The sequence below is a fragment of the Melanerpes formicivorus genome, unplaced genomic scaffold (assembly GCF_026170545.1).
Source record: "Melanerpes formicivorus ecotype bairdi unplaced genomic scaffold, bMelFor1.0.p_v2 SCAF_92, whole genome shotgun sequence".
Taxonomy (NCBI): Eukaryota; Metazoa; Chordata; class Aves; order Piciformes; family Picidae; genus Melanerpes; species Melanerpes formicivorus.
The window spans coordinates 1,359,886-1,380,116 of NW_027142444.1; the positions used below are offsets into that span (position 1 = coordinate 1,359,886).

The 20,231-nt window shown below is 50.0% G+C and overlaps 1 protein-coding gene across 5 annotated transcripts in view; it reads left to right on the top strand.

Annotated features, from left to right (window-relative positions):
- WDFY3 (WD repeat and FYVE domain containing 3) overlaps positions 1-20,231 on the top strand; it is a 103,046-nt gene that overhangs the window by 39,371 nt on the left and 43,444 nt on the right. For 4 of the 5 annotated variants that reach the window (XM_068165712.1, XM_068165708.1, XM_068165710.1 and 1 more), the window contains 16 exons: positions 279-746; positions 2,055-2,153; positions 3,036-3,229; positions 4,609-5,066; positions 6,166-6,249; positions 9,958-10,135; positions 10,571-10,785; positions 11,056-11,168; positions 12,049-12,280; positions 13,146-13,246; positions 13,930-14,148; positions 16,111-16,292; positions 17,429-17,660; positions 17,793-17,953; positions 18,321-18,432; positions 19,460-19,650. In XM_068165712.1, coding sequence (XP_068021813.1) covers positions 279-746; positions 2,055-2,153; positions 3,036-3,229; positions 4,609-5,066; positions 6,166-6,249; positions 9,958-10,135; positions 10,571-10,785; positions 11,056-11,168; positions 12,049-12,280; positions 13,146-13,246; positions 13,930-14,148; positions 16,111-16,292; positions 17,429-17,660; positions 17,793-17,953; positions 18,321-18,432; positions 19,460-19,650 — 3,239 coding nt within the window. The remainder of the gene's footprint in view (positions 1-278; positions 747-2,054; positions 2,154-3,035; positions 3,230-4,608; positions 5,067-6,165; positions 6,250-9,957; positions 10,136-10,570; positions 10,786-11,055; positions 11,169-12,048; positions 12,281-13,145; positions 13,247-13,929; positions 14,149-16,110; positions 16,293-17,428; positions 17,661-17,792; positions 17,954-18,320; positions 18,433-19,459; positions 19,651-20,231) is intronic. The other variant, XM_068165711.1, reaches the window with a different exon arrangement.

Here is a 20,231-nt window from a genome sequence, read left to right on the forward strand (position 1 = left end):
CCAGCAGCTCTCCAGCCTTTGGACCTCAAAGACAAAACCAGCCTGCAGTTTCTTTTTGGGGCACTTTGGAAGGTGAAGATGCCATCTGCACAAACACAAGCTGTAGGTTTTGCAGTGTAAGTGGTTGTGCAGAGGCTCCTTCAGTTTTAGTCAAACTCCTGCCATGCTCTTACTTCATTGGCACTAGGTGAAGTTGATGACCACCATTAACCAGTTATGACGATTCAGAACTCTCTCTTCCCTTTTTCCCCCCACTCTCCTTTGTTTCCTGATCTTAGGTCATAGTGTGAGGAATATTCAAGCATTCTCAGTCCTGCAGAATGCATTTTTGAGAGCAAAAACCAACTACCTAGCACAAATCATCCTTGATGCCATCACCAATATTTACATGGCAGACAATGCCAACTACTTCATCCTGGAGTCCCAGCACACCCTGTCTCAGTTCGCTGAGAAAATTCCCAGGCTTCCAGAAGTGCAGACCAAATACTTTGAGATGCTGGAATTTGTTGTCTTCAGCCTGAACTACATCCCCTGTAAAGAGCTGATCAGTGTGAGCATCCTGCTGAAGTCCAGCACGTCCTTCCAGTGCAGCATCATTGCCACGAAGACGCTCCTCAAGTTCACCCGCCACGACTACATCTTTAAGGATGTCTTCAGGGAAGTGGGACTGCTGGAAGTGATGGTAAACCTCCTTCATAAGTATGCAGCCCTGCTGAAAGATCCCACTCAGGCACTGAATGATCAAGGTAGCGTGTGCTCTTCCATTTCCTTCCTGCATGGCTCTGGTTTGGGCTGGCTGTAGCAGAGGTCAGCACTTCAGAGGAGCAGCGAGAGAGTCTGAGCCTCTCTCTCAGGGGCTGAGTTCTGCTTAGGGCTCTGCACTGTCTTAGAAGTTCATTGGAATTGCTTCTCCCTTAACACCCTACAAGGTGCTTGAGGCAGGATTCAATGAATGCAAAAAGCAGTTCCTGTTTTGCTTGGTAAGTGGTTTTTGGGATGGATTGGGTTAATACTTGTGACGTGAACAGAGCAAGCTTAGGAGCAGCACAGAGCACCTCTGCCCTTCCTCACCTAGGGGGCTTGACAAAATTTGAAGCAAGCCTCTGGAGCACACAGCTGAGCTCTTACCAGAGGTGTGCAGGCAAGGCTGCCACCACAAGTTGGGTCTGTGTTTTGTAAGAGCATTTGAGAAAATGTATTAGAAAGAAGAAAGAGTTCTCTCACTTGCAGAGTTGAGATGAGCTCCACAGCTGCTCAGCCTGCCGAGGGGCATGTGCACACACATGCACAGGGAGCCTTTTCTTTTACATGCTTTATGCTGCAATCCTGTCACTGTGCATCAGTGACCCTTCTGCTTTAGTCCCAAGTACTGGCTCTTTTCACCTGGGTTTCTTGGCTGGAACCTCCTTGGTGAGTGGTAGCAGCTGGTTAGAGTTAGAAAGCTGTGTTGGCAGCAACTCCCCTGAAAGAGAGACATTCTCCTGCAGCTGAATGGAGCAGGTTGTCCTCTGCTTCGGGTGCTGCCTGGGTCCACATGCCCTCGTCCCGTGGCTTGCTGCTTCTTAGACTCCTTTTCAACAACTGTCTTTTCCTGGAGTGTTTCTCTGTGTTTCAGATGCCACTTGCAGAGCCAGTTGGTCTGTCATTGTACTGATCTGCCAGTGGGTGTGTGCTTTTGTGTGGAATTGCTGTTTTCAAGGGCTGAATGAGAGACCCTGTTACACCTTCAGCTGTGGTCCAGGCTTGTGACTTGAAGGAACAGCCACTGGGGATATGAAAGTACACCTGCAGCTGCAGTGACAGCCCCTGAGCTCACACAGTGCTCCAAAGCTTCTGTTTAAATTCCTGTCTGCATAGATCAGTGTTTCAAGCCATTCAGAGTTAAGCTATCCCAGGAATGCCTGTGCAGACCAAATCTTAAATTGCTTTGCACTATGGTTAGGGTGGATGTTCTCTGGGGCAGCAAAGAACATTGGTGGTGGAAACTACCAAGAAGTGTCTTACAAAAGAGTCATTGTTGCTATGACTCTGACTGAGGGAATGATTTCTTTCAGGGGATTCAAGAAACACTTCATTTGAGGACCAAAAGCAGCTGGCTTTGTTGGTTATGGAGACCTTGACAGTACTACTCCAAGGATCAAACACAAATGCAGGTAAAGCAGAGAGAGCACTGTCAGGATAGGTACAAGAGAATTCAGCAAATCCTGCCTGGAAGCAAAGCAGTCTTGGCTTGGTACCCTGGGGCAAGTGGTCAGACACACTGCAATACACTTCTGCTCTTTCTCTGTGGCCTGTCCCAGGTGACCCTGCTCTGGCAGGGAGGTTGGACTGGATGATCTCTGAGAGTCCCTTCCAGCCCTGCATTCAGTCTGTAGGAGTGAAAACGCACAGCTCTTATGGAGTCACAGTGGTGGCAGTTAGGAGGGACTCCAAAGCCCATGCGGTCCAACCCCCCTGCCAAAGCAGGGTCACCTAGGGCAGGTCCCAGGGGAACACATCCAGGTGGGGCTTGAAAGTCTCCAGAGAAGGAGACTCCACAACCTCTCTGCTGCAGGGCTCTGTGACCCTTGCAGTAAAGAAGTTTCTCTTCATGCTGAGGTGGAACCTCCTGGGTTCCAGTGTGTGTGTCCATTGCTGCTTGTCCTGTCACAGGACACCATTGACAAGAGCCTGGCCCCTTCTTGCCTCCCACCCTTCAGATGCTTATAGATGTTAATAAGATGTTTATTGCACTGTATGATCTCCAGAGGCCCCTTCCAACCCCATACCATTCAGTGATTTTATGAAGACCTCCTCTCAGTCTGGTCCTCTCCAGTCTAACCAGCCCCAGGTCTCTCAGCTCTTCCTCATCAGACAGATGTCCCTGGCCCTTCACCACCCTCATAGCCTCCCTCAGACTCTCTCTTGTCCCTTTTGAACTGGGGCTGACAGAACTGGACAGAGTACTCCAGATGTGGCCCCACCAGGGCAGAGTGGAGGGTGAGTTGTTGTCATCCTTTGTTCCTGATTCTTTGTCACTCTCCCTTTCTGAGCAGGCATTTTCAGGGAGTTCGGTGGTGCCCGATGCGTGCACAACATCGTCAAGTACCCCCAGTGCCGGCAGCACGCCCTGATGATCATCCAGCAGTTGGTCTTGTCACCCAGTGGGGAGGATGACATGGGCACTTTGCTGGGGCTGATGCACTCAGCTCCACCTATGGAACTGCAGCTGAAAACAGACATCTTAAGGGTAAGATAAATGCTGCTCAGGGATTCTGCTCCTCAGCCCCAAAGGAGCAACCCTGGCCCACCGGGTGGCTGGTGTTCAGCTGCTGAATGTAGGTCCTCTCTGGAGTTGAAATGAGTGTGTTTGATGCACAGCTTTTATTGTCTTCCATCTGTCCAGAGCAGGTTTCAGAATGAGAGATGAAGGCTAATGAGTGAGTTTGTGTCTTTGGATCATCACTGGTAATCAGCCTCAGGGGACAGGAAATGAGATTTGATAGTCCTGAGGGTCTTCCCAGGTGGAATGTTCTTTAGAGTAGATGTCATGAGAGTAGATGAGAGGGCAAAGGCAAACAGGCACCAGTTTATTTTCAGGGCCGGTTTGCTTTCTCTTGTGGCAGGCTTCCTTTACTTTGCCATTTGTTAGGTATAAATGCTCAGGAGTTTGTGTCTCTGTAAATCCTGGGGAGCAGAGTGGAAGACAAAGGACTTGCTTAAGCTAAATGGTGAAAAGGTAGGCAAGGAAGGCTAAGTGGAGGGGGAAGAGAGAATCCTCTCATCCATTTTTGTCTCATGAAGGCTTTTTGGCTGCTAATCTAGCCCCACAGTTTCTTCTCAGAGTAGCTGATGTTCTTTTTCTGAATGGACATAATACATGGGCCAAACCTTTCCTGACACCTGTTTGGTTTGGTTTTGGCTGGATGGGTTTCTCCATCCCTTCATCTCCAGGCCTTAGATTCATCTTATTTCTGCTCTCCATACTGTGGCTCTGTATTTGTTCAGCAAGTAAGCTTTCACCTAGTTTAGTTTTACTCAGGCTTATTTTTGAGCAGCAACTCTTAAAAGCAACTTTAGCTCAGTTTGGAGATTTGTGGGTTCCATTGCAGAGGAAGGCTAAAACAAAGGGGGTTGGGGGTGGGGGTGTTTGGGCTAATTTTTTGTTACCTCTGAGTGCTGTTGTGGCTTCTGGCTGCCAGGGGATGATGCCTTGTTGGTTTCTGGGATATCTGTGATAGGATGCTCCAAGCTTTAGGTTTCTCATAGCTACAGACAGTTGTCTGCCCCCTCCTGTTAGAAGTCTCTTGTCAAGTGTGGTGGCAGAGTATACTCTTTTTCAATAGCTGTATGCCCTCCCTAGCCCTAAGGGAATTCCCTGGGGATTTGAGCTTCTCTTCCAGGCTTGGTCAAGGCTTTGTGCTTGGCAGGTTTATTTATCTTCCCCCCACTCTCTTTACTTTGTAGGCTCCTGGGGATGGGGACTTCTGCAGTATAAAGCTGCTCTTGGAAGACTGGAGGCATGGCTCAGTTCTGAGAGATGCCAGAAGGCTTTGGCTAGCATGTCAGCCGTCACCATTCCCAGCTTTCCCCTGGCTGCCCTGTTCTGACGGTTTGTTTTGTCCGCAGGCCCTGCTCTCGGTGCTGAGGGAGAGCCACCGCACGAGAACTGTCTTCAGGAAGGTCGGTGGGTTTGTCTATGTCACATCCTTGCTTGTTGCTATGGAAAGATCTTTGTGCTCCCCACCGAAGAATGGCTGGGAGAAAGTCAACCAGAACCAAGTGTTTGAGCTGCTCCACACGGTGTTCTGCACGCTGACGGCAGCCATGCGCTACGAGCCAGCCAACTCTCACTTCTTCAGGACAGAGATCCAGTATGAGAAGCTGGCAGATGCCGTTCGGTTGCTTGGCTGCTTCTCAGACCTGAGAAAGATCAGTCCCCTGAATGTCTTCCCATCAAACACACAACTCTTTCAGAGGCTGCTGGAGGATGACCTAATAGCCCTGGATTCGGTGTCGCCTACGCTGAGACACTGCAGCAAGCTCTTCATTTACCTCTACAAGGTTGCAACAGATTCTTTTGACAGGTAGGAAGGGGAGGGGTTTCTGTCTCTCCTCTGCCTGCCTCTCTTCCCCCTAAGAACTTCCTTCAAATATGTGAATATTTCAAAGTTTTGTAGTGTCCACTTGAATCTATTTCTTTGTTTCTTTACTCCCATGAGAGGAATCTAAGGGGGCAACATCTGACCAAGTACTGGGTTGGCTTGCTGGTGTTCTGCAGGCTGTGCAGCCTTCTCCCTGATGTTGGATGCTTTTGTCATGGCAGCAGTGTAAAAGCAAGCTGTCAGTTCCTGGCTGTAACTGATGTTGGTCGACAGGCAGAGAGTCTGGGTGCTTTAGCATCCAGAACTAATCAATTTTTATGCTATTGCTGAGCCAGATGAAAAATATCACACCTTAACTTCTTGTTCCCTTTGATCCCAGACTATAAGTAATTAAATAACATCATTACACATTTAGAATCATAAAATCATTTAGGTTGGAAAAGAGTCTGAAGATCCTTGAGCCCATCTGTAAACCTAACACCTCGAGGTCTGTCACTGACCACATCCCAGGGTGGCACATCTACAGGATGGGCTGGTGGGAGCTGCCCCTGCTCATGGCAGGGCAGTTGGAACTAGATGATGTTTATGGTCCCTTCCAACCCAAACCATTCCATGCTTCTGTGGTTCTAAGCTACCTCATTAAGTTCCTCCTCCTTTATTTTGTTTCCCTGTTCCTATCATCTTGAGTCATCTCTTCAGTGGCCACCATCATTCTTCCTTCTTTCTTACCTTTTTTGCTTATCATTCTCTGTGAAGTTTCAGTTGATTTAATTTCTTACCCATGTTGTTTTTTCTTAATTCCTGGAGGCTTTACTTTCCCCTCTCAATTTCCACTGTTTAACACTGAAAGGTGTCCTGCTTTGCTGGTGTGGTCACCTCGGCAGAGCTCTGTGGAGCAGCAAGCGCAGGGTGAAGCACACTTGCACGCCCGTGGCTCGGTCACACCCTGTCTCGTCCCTGGTGTTTCTGAAGCATGGGTCTTGGTAACAATTTTATTGGTGCTGTCGTAGAACTAACAAGCTTACGGCCTCTGGTTTCTTCTCTAACCTCTCTGTCTTACCCCTGTCTGTTTTGTCTGTAGTCGTGCAGAACAGATCCCTCCTTGCCTGACAAATGAGACTTCTCTCCCCTCTCCCTGGGGTACGCCAGCTTTGTCCAGGAAAAGGTACCGACCCTTCCACGAGAAGTTGACCTTGCTGATGATTTCTCTCTCACTGATTTCTCTCTCACTGCTGTCTTCCTTAGTTTTGGGTGGCCTTTTTTTTTCTCTCAAGATGCAGTTCTTTTTCTGAGGTGTGCATTTTCACTTGTGTGTTCTTTTGATAAAACACTCCTGGAGGTATGTTTCATACTTTCATCCTAGGCAGCGATGCTAATTCTGGAGAGCAGAGACGTCTCCAGACTCCTGAGGCACTTCAAGTTAATTTCACAATTCAAACCCAAATAAGGTCTAGTGTAAGAAATGATCTAAGGGAGCTATTAATGACAATCTCAGGAGCAGCTCAAGGAAGATCAGAATATGAGAGTGGTGAAATACTGGGACAGGTTGCCCAGAGGGGCACCATCTCTGCAGGCATTCACGGTCAGACCTGAGCAACCTGATGTAGTTGGAGGTGTCCCTGCTTCCTGCAGGGGGGTTGGACAGGATGACCTTTGAGGGTCCCTTTCCACATTCTGTGACAGCATGTTAATTGTTACAGCAGGATTTCTTTTGACTAATTATTGAGGAAGAGCTACTTTCAGAAGGATGGAGGAATGGCTCCTTAAGGTGCTCCTTTGGTAGCAGTTGCACAGAATGAAAAGCATGAGCCTATCAGTACTTGACCAGGAGATGATGTAGAGGCAGACTAAAGTAAAAGGTTTGGAAAGGCAGAGATGCAGTGTGGCAGAAGCAGAATCTCCCTTACATGAGGGACTTTTTGACAAGGGTCTGTAGTGACTGGACAAGGGACAATGGCTTTGAGCTGGGAGAGAGGAGGATGAGGCTGGAGATGAGGAAGAAATTCTTGAGTAAGGGTGGGGAGACACTGGGACAGGTTCCCCAGGGAGGTTGTGGATGTTCCTTCCCCGAAGGTGTTCAAGGCCAGACTGGATGAGGCCTTCAGCAACCTGATCTAGTGGAAGGTGTGTCTGCCCATGATGGGGGATTGGTCTCTTCAAACCCAAACCATTCTGTGATTTGCCCCAGAGACCCCAGGGAGGGGGCCAGCCATTTGTTAGCTGAAGATGCAGCTTTGGCTTTTGGAGGCTTCAAAGTCATCTGCAAGGCTCTGATTATCCATGGGGCAGGTGCCATGTGTGGACAATATGCTCCCTCTTGCTTGTGTGTGCTTTAGGGTTTGCTATCAGGTTTTGTGTTTAGAATGTAAGGTATTTGGCAAAGCTGCTTTTGGAAACTGCTGTGGAAGGAAATGTTTGGCCTTGAGCAGAACAGAGAAGCCTTTTTCCCTCTAGCTGAGTGATGTTTCCCAAGTCATACCTGGCTGTTCCGCAAGGGCTGGCTTGGACAAGCTCTTTTTCCCAGCAGTCCAGAAAGCCTGGGTTTCCTCTCTTTTCCAGGACTGAAGCATTTAGGAGCCAACATAGCTGTTGCAAAACTTTAGCTGCCAAATTCCTGTCCCTGCCATTTACTTTGAAGAGAGCTGAAGGAAAGCAGTGTTTCCTGTGGAGCCTCTTTACTGCGGTGGCCCCAGCGTTGCCCTCCAGCATTAAGCACTACCCTTTGCTCTTCTCCCAGGTGGAAGTGGCCTGGCTGCTCAGGCCAAATTCCAATTTGCTCAGGCTCAAATTCAGTGCATTTGAGTAATTCACTGAATTCCTCAAACACACAGGTGTGTGGAGGCTTGCAGCAGAGCAGAACAGAGGCAGTGCCTGCCAAACGAGCTGATCCCAGGGCGCAGTGACTCAAAGAGTGCCAGATGGGTAGCTGAGGCAGCCTGGGAGGTAAAATAGAATTCTGTGTATCTATGAATAGGTAGCTTAGAATTCCTTTGCTTTGCTCTTTTGTAGTGCTGAAATGAAAATGCAAGCAGCTCTTTGCAGACCGCAGTGTGCAGGGTGGGGTAAAGTCAGTACCCCCAAGAGGTGCTTTGGGCAATTCAGCTAAGCACCAGTAGAGGAATAGGGCTCTTGAGTGCTTCACAAACAAAGGCAGGCCTCAAAGCAAAAGTGGACAGACAGAGTGATCCAGCTGGCCTGAGGGCTTTTCAGGTACTTTCTGCAAAACCATGATTTCAAGTTTAAAAAAAGAAGAGGCAGGGCTAAGTTTTTCCAGAAGTTGTTTGAGCAGCTGTCTGCTTTCTCATGCCGCTGCAGCGCCGTGTTTGTCATTCCTGCTGAGCTGGATACCAGTAGCTGGGATCTCCCTGCTTTCAGGAATGAGCAGCCTGGCTTCTGTAGCCCAGTAGTATTTGATTGGCTTGTTTTCTCTCTTTACATGTCAGATACAGTCAGCTTCTGTTGAAGTTGACTCTTCTGAGAGAAATGTTTGCTCTTCTCTTTCTGTTTTCTGTCTGCTGTGCTTCCCCTGGCTCTCTCTGGTTGCTGTGGCCTGGGTTTCTGCCTTTTGCCTGGGAAGGCAGGTGTCTGAGGGACAGCCCTGTGTTGTTGGGCTAAAAGAGCCAGCACTCTGCACGTGAAGGGTCCTCACAAACACAGCACAGCTCTGCTTTCAATGCACCATCTGTGATTCTCTGATGTTTGTTGCTGGGGTCAGTGTGTGTGAGATGCAGCCTTCAAGGTCTGCAGGACAGAGTTACACTTGCAGCCTTCCTCATCTCCCATCTATGTCCTGTTTTTTCCCAGGAGAAAGGAATTTCTAGTTGGAAGTGCCCAATGAGAGTGAGGAACAGTGAAGCCTCCCAAGTGTTATTTCTGTTGGGAGTTGGGGGTGAGCTGAATCTGTCACTGAGAGATGGAGTGAGGAAATGCCTCTTTCAACTGCTTTGATAGGAGGAGCCCTGGGTTTACCTGGGGTCACTTGGTAACCAGCAGACAGTACTGGATCTCCAAGAAAAATGGTTACACTGAGTTCTTTTCTTCTTGTGAATAAGGATGTATGCTAAATACTGTGGGAATATAGGGTGGCTTCATTTGTCTGTTGGTTTGGAGTGGGGTTTTTTGTGGTGAGCCTGAGCCTTTTGAGCTATCTTTTGCTCCTGAAGTACCATCTTGAAAGCATCTGTGCAGTAAGCTGCTCATGCTGTTTGTGTGATGAATCTTGTGCTGAAAGAACAGCATCAAGCTGATAGCTCCAAGGGTTTCAATGAGAAATGCACCTACAGCTCTCAGCACAAGTGGTTGTCTTCCAAGCCAGTGTGTCAAAACCTCTTCTCCCTGGTGCAGGCTAAAGCAATGGAATGTAAAACTAAATTGCCACAGCAGGCATGGGAAGACTGAGAGCATCAGGACTGCTGGCAAGAGGTAGACCAAGATCAGTTTTCTGCTCCTGATTAGAGATTGCTGAGAAGTTATTGATAGCCCCTTAAATAGTCACTTGTTAATGAAAAGCAAATGGGGGGAAACACATTCAAAGCTGAATTCGTCCCCAGAGCAGGAGCAGCTTTCATGCTGCAGTCTCTGTGTGCAGCCACCATGACTAGAATGAAGAGAGGAAGGCAAAAAGGCAACATTTTAAGTTCTTAGCACCCAGAGAATGGACTTCAGAGTTGATGCAGTTGAGAAGTTGAAATGCTTCTGGGTTGTGTCAGGGAAAACTTGTCCTACAGAGCTGAGAAGAGGAAAGCACTTGGTCAGTCTGACTGAGGGAGGAGAGAGAGGAGTAAAGGAGGCCAGTTCAACTTGAGAGCTGTTTGAAACTGCCAGGCAGGTAGCAGATGGGTGTTGTAACCATGGGATGTTTTCTGTCCTGCAGGCACACATACCATTCTGTTTCAACTCCTCCTGTTTGCCCTCAGAAAAACATAGCTGATGTGAAAGTGCAAACAGGCCCCCCGGCCGCACAGGGCTCCGACGCCGTCATCATCCACCCCGGCGCTGTGCTCGCCATGCTGGATCTCCTGGCTTCTGTTGGGTCTGCCACACACCCTGAGGTAGGGGAAAAATTCTGCTCTTGAGCCTTGAGAGTGGCTGGGACAAAGGATGGCTGTGGCAAATGGGAAGAAAGGGCCAGTGTCCTAGTGTTCTGTGCTGAGAAACGAAGGCATTCCCCACAGGAGCTGAGTTCAGGAACTGGTGACGCTGACACAGTTTTATTCCATGGGCTTGGTTTTGTTTGGCTCTTGTGAGACCCCCACCTCAGATACTGCCTCCAGTGCTGGTGTGCCCAGCACAAGAAGGACACAGAGTTGTTGGAATGCATCCAGAGGAAGCCACAAAGATGATCCAAGGGCTGGATCATCTCCTCACACACTCCCAGCACATGCCTTTAAGTACCTTTGCTGCTGGTAGTTTCCTTTTCATTATCTTGCTTTTATTTGCCTTCTCAGTTTGCCTCTTCTCAAGTTGTGTACTCTTCTTTTTCCAAGCATGCTCTGGATCTCCAGCTGGCAGTGGCCAACATCCTGCAATCTCTGGTGCACACAGAGAGGAACCAGCAAGTCATGTGTGAGGCTGGGCTCCATGCACGACTCCTCCAAAGATGCAGTGCTGCTCTGGCTGACGAGGACCACTCGCTGCATCCACCACTCCAGAGGATGTTTGAGAGGCTGGCTTCCCAGGCACTGCAGCCCATGGTGCTGAGGTCAGAAAGATCCCATGGAAATGTGTGTGAAGGAAGTGCAGGAGTGTGGTAACACAAGAGGTGGCTGGAAAAATCTGCAGGGGAGTGGACTGGATGAGCTTTGGAGGTGATTCTGTGAGTCTGTGGAGTGTGTTGATGGTAATGGTGCATCAGTTTCCTTAGCTAGAGATCAGGTTTATTACAAGTAATGGCTGTCTTTGCTTCAAGGGGTACATTTCTAGGCCACTAGATATCCCAACTGATTGGTCAATGTTTCTTTCTCTTTCCTAGGGAGTTTTTACGCTTGGGAAATCCTTTGAACTGTGGGGCTTGGGACAAGAAGCTGTTGAAGCAGTACCGAGTGCACAAACCCAGCTCGCTGAGCTTCGAGCCTGAAACGAGAAGTAGGTGCTGGAGGGCTGGGACTGCACGTACAGAGCTGCTTCCTCGTCACCCCCAGCTGCACACTCAGCTCAGATGTATAGCTAAACAGCTCCCCGGGTCTGGATGGATGGGAATCCATCAGTCTGGTGGGCAGAAGCTCTGGAAGCAGAGGGGGTGCAGGACTGGTATTGACCAGCCAGTGGGGAGTTGGTCCTTGTGCAGTTCAGAAACAGGAGCTGTTAAACCTGAGAGCAGCTTGCTTTGGAGTACATTCTGAGTTTGTACTTACTTAACAGTAAAAGGAAAACTATTTCTTCTTCCAGACACTTCTGTGTGCATAGCACATGGCATTAAATCTGTAGTGCATCCTCTGAGTTCAGGAAGCTGTCAAATAAAATAACTGAAATCCCTACACTTGATCTGAAAGACATCACACTTGGCTGGGGAGCCTGGCTCATCATTAGCATCCCTGAGAAGAGAAAGAAGGAGAACTAAGCAGAAAGAAAGGGGCATAAAAAGCATGATTTACCTAATCTGGACAAATCTCAGTCTAATTGTTTCTCTTACAAAGAGGTAGAATTTGGAGCTGAAAGACCCACTCTCAATTACTCAAGTTAAGCAGTTTCTTTTTGTCCATTGGCTCAAGCCTTAGGAGAGCAGCTGAGGGAGACAGGGGTGTTTAGTCTGGAGAAGAGGAGGCTGAGGGGGAGACCTCGTTGCTCTCTGCAGCTCCCTGAAAGGAGATTGCAGCCAGGTGGGGGTTGGTCTCTTCTCCCTATTTTGGGTGATAGAATAAGAGGAAGTGGTCTGAAATTGTGCCAGGGAAGGTTTAGGTTGCTGGCAAACACCCTGCAGACGCCTCCCTTTGTCAGTGCTGTGCTCTCTTGGCTTCCCCTGTAGATACCATGGTTACCTCCATGGAAGGTCTGGGCTCTGACAGCGTCTTCAGCATGCATGAAGACAGCCACTACCGGATAAGCAAGAGCCTGCTGAAGCCAGCAGAAGGCAGCACAGTACCCCTGACCAGAGTGAAGTGCTTGGTCTCCATGACCACCCCCCACGACATCAGGCTGCACGGGTCGGCCGTCACGCCGGCGTTCATCGAGTTCGACACCTCCCTGGAGGGCTTCGGGTAAGGTCCCCCAGCACCCTCACCTAGTACAGGGCCACCCTGGCATGTCTGTGTGCTTCCTTCAGAGAAAGGCTGGTGGCTTTTTGCACACCAGTCATTTAGGGGAAGGAATACTTCAAGCCACATAAATTCCCACACTCATTCCTTAGTGCCTCGAAAGCCAGTTCTTGCTTGCTGTGTGTGCAAGGAGGAGGCAGGCGTGCAGGCAGAAGTAGGTGTGCATCTGCCTTGTGAAACAGAGCATCAGTGTACCCTAGCAGAAACTCATTGGTTGCTGGGATTCCTGTGACACATGGGTGGCCCATGTCTATAAATATCTGGAGGGAAGGGGTCAAGAAGAAGGGGCCAGGCTTTTTTCACTGGTGTCCTGTGATAGGACGAGGAACAGCCGGTACAAAGTCCCCCCTCAACGTGAGGAGAAACTTCTTTACTGTGAGGGTGCTGGAGCCCTGGGGAAGGCTGCCCCGAGAGGCTGTGGAGTGTTGCTGTGTGACCTGCCCTTAGCTGCTCCTGCTTTGGCAGGGGGGCACCCTCAGTGCTCTCCAGAGGTCCCTTCCAACCTCTCTTGTTCCGTGACTCTCATTCTCTTAGTGGTTTTCCTGTCTCTAATTGAACACCTGCTGAGTGAGGCACTTGCTGAGGATCCTGTGATAGGACTGAGCTTGGCTCTTCAGAAGATGAAAACATGACACAGTTCTCAGCATCTCTTTAAGGGAAATATTTTGTCATTTTTGGTTTGAAAAAATGGAGTAGAAAAGCCTCCAAACACACTCCTTGTCCTCAGAAATGCTGAGGGTGTATTTTCCTAGGCTAGGCTTTGTTAGTGTCCATGACCTCTGATGGTTACTGGTTTTCTATCTGACAGCTGCCTGTTCTTGCCAAGCTTGGCTCCCCACAATGCACCTACCAACAATGCTGTCACAACTGGACTTATTGATGGGGCAGTTGTCAGTGGAACTGGAACTGGTAAGTACTTGGGTCTGACTCTTAGCAGTGCTTTGTATCTGATGTGTAGTTCTCTTTGGCCAGGAGTGACAGCATGGGGCTGGACCCTGTACACTCTCCACTGAGGTCTTTTTGTGTCTTTCTGGGTGTGTTTCTGTTGCATTTTGCTCCCAGTTCAGCAAGAAGCAATGGGAAATACAAATGTGTGCTTGTTCTAAAATCCAAGGCTTTCAGCAGAAGGTTCAATTGGAATCAGGATGAACCTGGATACAGTAAGAACAAGTTGAGGTAGCAGTGTGAAGAGCTGGAGTTGTGATGCTGTAGCAGTGACTTTGTTCTGCTGAACTCGACTGAGTTCATTGCAGGGTGTGGTTACATCACCACCAGAAGCCCATCCAGCTGTTTGCTGTCCCTCACACTTGTTCACTGTGGGTTCTTCACCCTCCATGCTTTGAGCAGATGATCCTGAGGTCCCTTCCAGTCCAAGGCTCTCCACGATCCACTCCATGATTCATTTTAGACAGCATCTCTTGGGGTGCCTTCCAACCTAAGCCATTCTATGAAGTAACACTGAAGTCCATGAGGGGGAAATCTGAGAAAGCAGAGCTGGTATCACCAGGGGGGAGGGAAAGGAGGAGGAATCAAGAGGTCTCCTCAGCATTTGCTGCTGCAGCTATATAATGAGCTCTCATTTTTGTTTTTAGGTGAAAGAATTTTTCCACCACCATCTGGTTTAAGCTACTCAACCTGGTTTTGTATTGAGCACTTTAGTACCCCTCCCAATAACCACCCCGTGAGGCTGCTGACCGTAGTGCGGCGAGCCAACTCCTCGGAGCAGCACTACGTCTGCCTCGCCGTTGTCCTCTCCGCCAAAGACCGCTCCCTGATCGTTTCCACTAAAGAGGAGCTGCTCCAGAACTATGGTAAGGGTTGGCTTCTGAGCATGGCAGTGCTGCAGACATACAGGTACAAGCCTATTTGGAACCTAGTATCTAGAAGAGTTCTGTGTGATGGAACTTCAACTGCAGCTTCGTCAGCTCCTGATGGCTTTTAACCATGGAAGAAATGCCAAGTGGAAACAGTCCTCTGGAAATGAAGGAGCTTTTATCATTTCCAAAGGTTTGCTACCTGCATAGGAAGAAGTATTTTTGCCCCACCCCCAGATATTGCAGATGTGAAGGAGGTATGATGTAATTGCTTTGGGAAGGGTTGCACCCTCCCTGGAGGAGCCAGGTTGGATGAGGCCTTGGGCAATCAAGTCTGGTTGAGAAGCATCCCTGCCTGTGGCAGGGGGTTGCAGTAGGTATCTCTAAGGTCCATTCCATGATCCTGTGGTGTTGCATCATTCATTTTAGACAGCATCTCTTGGGGTGCCAATGTTAACTGCCTTTGCTCTGAAAAAATAGTGAACTAACAGGTAGTGAAGGCTTCTTGAGCCTGGACTGTCCCAGTCCTGGAGGGCTACTTGAAGGCCATCAGTCGTTCAGGTCATGTTTTAGTGCTTTGATCAGGTTTCAGAAGGAGCTAGTAGCTTCTTTCAGTATCTCTGATCAAAGGTGAACTTCCATGGGGTGCAGAGGACATCTAAGTGAAGCTGGTGAGGCCAGTGAGTTTGTGCTGCTGGGGGGCTTCAGGCTTAGCCATCTCCTGTCTCCTGCCTTGTCCTCCATCAGAGCCTCCAAAATTGGTCAGTTTAGACAGGCCATTGTGACTGTGGAGCAGATGAGAGGAGCCAGGCAGCCTTCTGCTTGTGGTGCAGGTTTGGCTTTCTACCTGACCAACACAGGGGTTTACAGGTGGCTGTCAGCAGTCTGTTCCTGCTGCTGTCCTTCCCTTTGAGTAGCAGGCAGTAGGAAAGCATGGATACAGCTGTGAGGAAATAAAAACTCTCAGAGAGCGACGCGGGCTGCCTGCCGCAGAGCATTCCCTGATGTCATGGGGTCTTGGCATCCCCAGCTGCAGGAGGTTCTCTTAGCAGAAGTCAGATTCAAAACCTAAGGCTTGAGAGCTGAGAACTCATAATGACAAAGATGCTGGCAGTGTTTGCTCTCTCAGAAGACCGAATTGAATCAGTTTAACTTTGCATTAGCTGCATTAGCCGGTGCTGGAGCTAGCAGTTGTCTGGGTTTAGAGTGTAAGCCTGTATTATCTAACTCTTCTAAAGAAATTGGATTGGAAGAGGCTTTGTCAGAAAAGATCTGAAGGTCTCTGAGTACAAAGGCAGTTTTTTAATTGGATGAGACCCTTTGTCACCCTGTCATGGCTAAGTCATAGCTGGTGGTGTACAATGGAGTGCTGAGCAGGGAGGTACCTGAAGAAGTCAGAGGACAGAGCCTCCAGCACAGGGCCTGGACATGCTGACAAGTCTGTTGTGAGAATAAACTGGGGTAGTTCAAGGATCCTTCTTGTGAGAATTGTGCTCAGAGGTGTTTGGCTGAGAAAGAGCACTGGAGATTATTTTTGTACCTGGAAGCTAGTTCCAAGTGCTCTGCTTTTCTCATTTGCCATGTTTCTGAAGACATGAGTGGTGTCCCTCTGCAGGCAGCTTCATGTTGAAGGAAAAGAGATCTGAAAAGCTCCTGGTTTCTGTTGGAGCATACCCTGGTGGAGGATTTATGAGCTCTGTCTTTTGTGTGTGTGCCTTTTTCTTGTGGGGGGAGGAGTGTGTCTGTGCTTTCCAGCAGAGTGGGGGCTCTGCTGCTCTGCTGGAGGAGCTGATGCTCCTGGCAGACTGATCATCTCCTCTGGGATGGGAAATGCAGAACCCCTGTGCTGAGAACTGAGCTGTGCTTCAGTAGTCGGTTTGTTAGTGGGCAAGTATTTGGGTTGTGCCTGATGCCTTACGACGTTCCGCTGGTGCCCACTGACTGGGGCCTCTCTTGCAGTTGATGACTTCAGTGAGGAGTCCTCCTTTTACGAGATTCTGCCCTGCTGTGCGCGCTTCCGCTGCGGGGAGCTGATCGTGGAGGGGCAGTGGCACCACCTGGTGCTGGTGATGAGCAAAGGCATGCTGAAGAACAGCACCGCCGCGCTCTACCTGGACGGCCAGCTCCTCAACACTGTCAAGGTGAAGCCCCTTCCCGGCCCTCCGCTTGCCTGGCTGGAGGGACTCCTCTCTGTGCAAAACCCCACACCAGCCAAGAGCAAAGGAAGCCAGCACACCTCTCCCCAGCTCAAACAGGAGCCCAAAGCCCCACAGAATTAGGAGCCTTGCAAAAAGGGCCTTTGCTGACTGCACAGCTCAGAGCCAGCCCTAGTCCTGTTGAGAGAAGGTAATGGCTGCTTTCTGAGGCAGGAGCTGTAACAATCCTGAAGTGGACGTGTGGCACTGAAGCACAGATTCAGGCTGGGTGAGGAGTCTGGAGGAGGAGGACTTGGGGGTGTCAGCTGCTGACAAACTCCCCAGCAGGCAGCTGTGTGCTGGGCTGCATCCAAAGCAGGGAGAGCAGCAGCACAGGGAGGGGATTCTGCCCCTCTGCTCTGTTCACACCCCACTGGAGCACTGCCTCCATTTCTGGTGCTCCCAGCACAAGAGGGACATGGAACTGTTGGAGAGGGTCCAGAGAAAGGACACAAAGATGATCAGAGAGCTGGAGAACCTTCCCTATGGGGACAGGCTGGGAGAGTTGGGGCTCTTCAGCCTGGAGAAGAGAAGGCTGCAAAGAGACCTTAGAGCAGCCTGCCAGTACCTGAAGGGGCTGCAGGAAAGCTGGGGAGGGACTTTTGACAATGTCTTGGAGTGACAGGATGAGGGATAATGGCTTTGAGGTGGCAGAGGGGAGATAGAGAGTGGAGATGAGGAAGAAATTCTTTGCAGTGAGGGTGGTGAGACATTGAAGCAGGTTGCCCAGGGAGGTTGTGGATGCCCTTGCCCTGGAGGTGCTCAAGGCCAGGCTGGATGGGGCCTTGAGCAAGCTGGGCTGGTGGGAGGTGTCCCTGCCCATGGCAGGAGGCTGGAACTGGATGATCTTTAGGGTCCCTTCCAACCCCAACTCTCTGTGGATCTGAGGCAGGTGTGGCAGAGTGGTGCTGCTGCCCAGGTTCAGTGGGGATCAGAGAAGTCTGCCGAGCACCCCGTGTTACACTGCGGTCATCCGGGGCCTCCCCGCCCTGCAGAGCGCCTGCCCAGACTTCTGCTCTGCCTCCTTCGTGCTGATGGCACCCAGCCTCTCACTGACTCCAGCCTGTTTCTCTCCCTTCCAGCTCCACTACATTCACAGCAGTCCCAGTGGCTCTGGCTCTGCCAACCCCCCCGTGGTCAGCACTGTCTATGCCTACATCGGCACGCCGCCGGCCCAGCGGCAGCTCTCCTCCCTGGTGTGGCGCCTGGGCCCTACGCACTTCCTGGAGGAAGTCCTGCCCGCCCCGGGGGTCAGCACCATTTATGAGCTGGGACCAAACTACGTGGGGAGCTTTCAAGCAGTGTATGTGCCATGTAAGTACAGCTCCTGTCGTGGCCTGGGTGTGGTGGCATCTGTGGTGTGGTGGTGAGGTGGGAGAGGAGAGCAGGCAGGAGCAGAGCACGAACCCAGCTGTTACTGAAATGAGCTTTTATTTTGTCTTTAAGGCAGAGATTCCAAGTCTGAAGGAATCAACCTCTCTCCAGTATCACTGGTACCAGAAGAGAAGGTCTCCTTTGGCCTCTATGCACTGTCAGTTTCTTCGTTTACAGTGGCAAGGATAAGGAAAGTTTACAACAAGTTGGATAGCAAAGCTATTGCCAAACAGGTGTGTTGGGAAATGAGTTCCTTCCTGCCTCCCTCTTCTTTGGCCTTCCTCTGAACTTCTTTCAAGGCAGTTTGCTCAGTGCAACCAGGAGCAGTACTGCACTGGTTGGAAAAGTTGTCTACAAGCACTTGCATGTTTACACACAGCAATGGAGGGAGGCTGTACTCCAGGTCTGAGTCACATTCTTGTCATCACTGGTAGAGGCTGGAGATGTCTCTCTTCATTTGAGAATGTCTCAACACCTCCAGCCTCTTTTGCTCTTTGCTACTTGGTCTTTATCATGGGAAGAAAATACACAAGTTCTGTCCAGGCTTGCTTACAAAACCCTCTTCCCTTTAGCCCCTGCTCTTTCTCTTGTTTTGTTCAGCTGTCCATTTCTTCCCATGAGAATGCCACGCCTGTGAAGCTGCTCCACAACTCAGCAGGGCATCTGAACGGGCCAGCACGCTCCATTGGGGCAGCCTTGATAGGATATTTGGGTGAGTTGAGTGCTTGACAAGCATTATGTTGAAAAACTGCTAGCTGCTTGTCAGCAAGAACCCAGGGCTAGGAGGCAAACCATGGAGTTCAAGTGAAGAGTGCCTTTTAAAATGCATTGACCATTGGAATACTCCATGGTCACACTATTCATTGTCTTTGGTTTTCTCCCTTCCTAAGGCAAGATGCTTCAGTTTCTGAGTCATGATGGAAATGTGCTTGCTTACCTTGGGTTGTAAACTGTTTTCTGGTCACAAGTGGTGGTCCCTCAGCTCTCTTTAGTATCTTCATCAGTGGTTTGGACAAGGGCATCAAAGGCACCCTCAGTGAATGTGCAGATGGCACCAAACTGGGTGGGAATGTTGATGCTGGAGGGAGGGAAGGCTCTGCAGAAGGACCTGGCCAGGCTGGACCCGTGGGCTGAGGTCAAGTGTATGAAACTGAACAAGGCCAAGTGCTGGCTCCTGCCCTTGGGTCACAGCAACACCATGAACACTCCAGGCTTGGGGCAGAAGGGCTGGAAAGTGCCCAGCAGAGGAAGACCTGGGAGTGCTGGGTGACAGCAGTTGAAGGTGAGCCAGGGTGTGCCCAGGCGGCCAAGAAGGCCACCAGCATCCTGCCCTGCATCAGCAGTGGTTTGACCAGCAGGGGGAGGGAAGTGCTCAGCACTGGTGAGGCCACAACTTGAGTCCTGGGTTTAGTTCTGGATGGTGAGAGGCTGGGGCATGTCCAGAGAAGGGCAACAAAGCTGCTGAAGGCCTGAGGATCAGGGCTGATGGTTTAGCACTGGACTTGGTAGAATTGTAGAATGGTTGGACTCAATGATCTTAAAAGCTGTCTCCAACCAAAACAAGCCTTTGATTCTATGATTTGCTTTACCTCCTTCTGAAGTGTCACAGTTCCTCCAGTGACAGTCTTGTCATGATTGGAGCAATGCTGGAATGCAGATCTCTTGCACTCACTGTGAGTGATTTCCTACAAGAATTAGATCTGATTTGCTGTTAACTTACTTTCTCTGCTTATGCTCAGGAGTAAGAACATTTGTCCCCAAGCCTGTGGCCACTACACTGCAGTACATTGGTGGAGCTGCTGCTATTCTGGGCCTTGTAGCCATGGCATCAGATGTAGAAGGGCTGTATGCAGCTGTGAAGGCCTTGGTCTGTGTGGTGAAGAGCAATCCACTAGCCAGCAAAGAAATGGAAAGAATCAGAGGTTATCAGGTGAGTAAGAAATGTCCTACCCCTGCCCATGCTGCCCCAACAGCACTGCCTGGCCTGGCAGTTCCCATGGCAGCTCCTTGTGTGGTGGTAACCTGCCTTCCTGTAGGAAGGTCACAGAGCTCTGTGCTCCTGCCCCTCAGGGCCTGGATACTGTCTGCAGTGCAGAACAGATGGTCTGGGAGCTGAAGGGTGTCCTGGATGTGGCCCTGTGCCCCTTTCCTAGTGTAATGCCACCTCCAAGCTTTTCCATTATCAACTGTCAGACATACTTTAAAGACCTTTCAGAAGGGGCACAACCATTCCAGCCAGCATTGGGAGTGCTGATAGATGAGAAGCTCCCCATGAGCCAGCAGTGTACTCAGGCAGCCCAGAAGGCCAACCCTATCCTGGGATGCATCAGGAGTGTGTGCAGCAGGGCAAGAGAGGATTCTGCCCCTTTCCTTTGCTCTGCTCTGCTGAGACCCCACCTTGAATACTGCATCCAGTTCTGGTGTCCCCATTGCAAGAGCGACATGGATCTGTTGGAACAAGTCCAGAGGAAGGCCACAAGGATGATCCAGGAGCTGAAACACCTCTGCTGT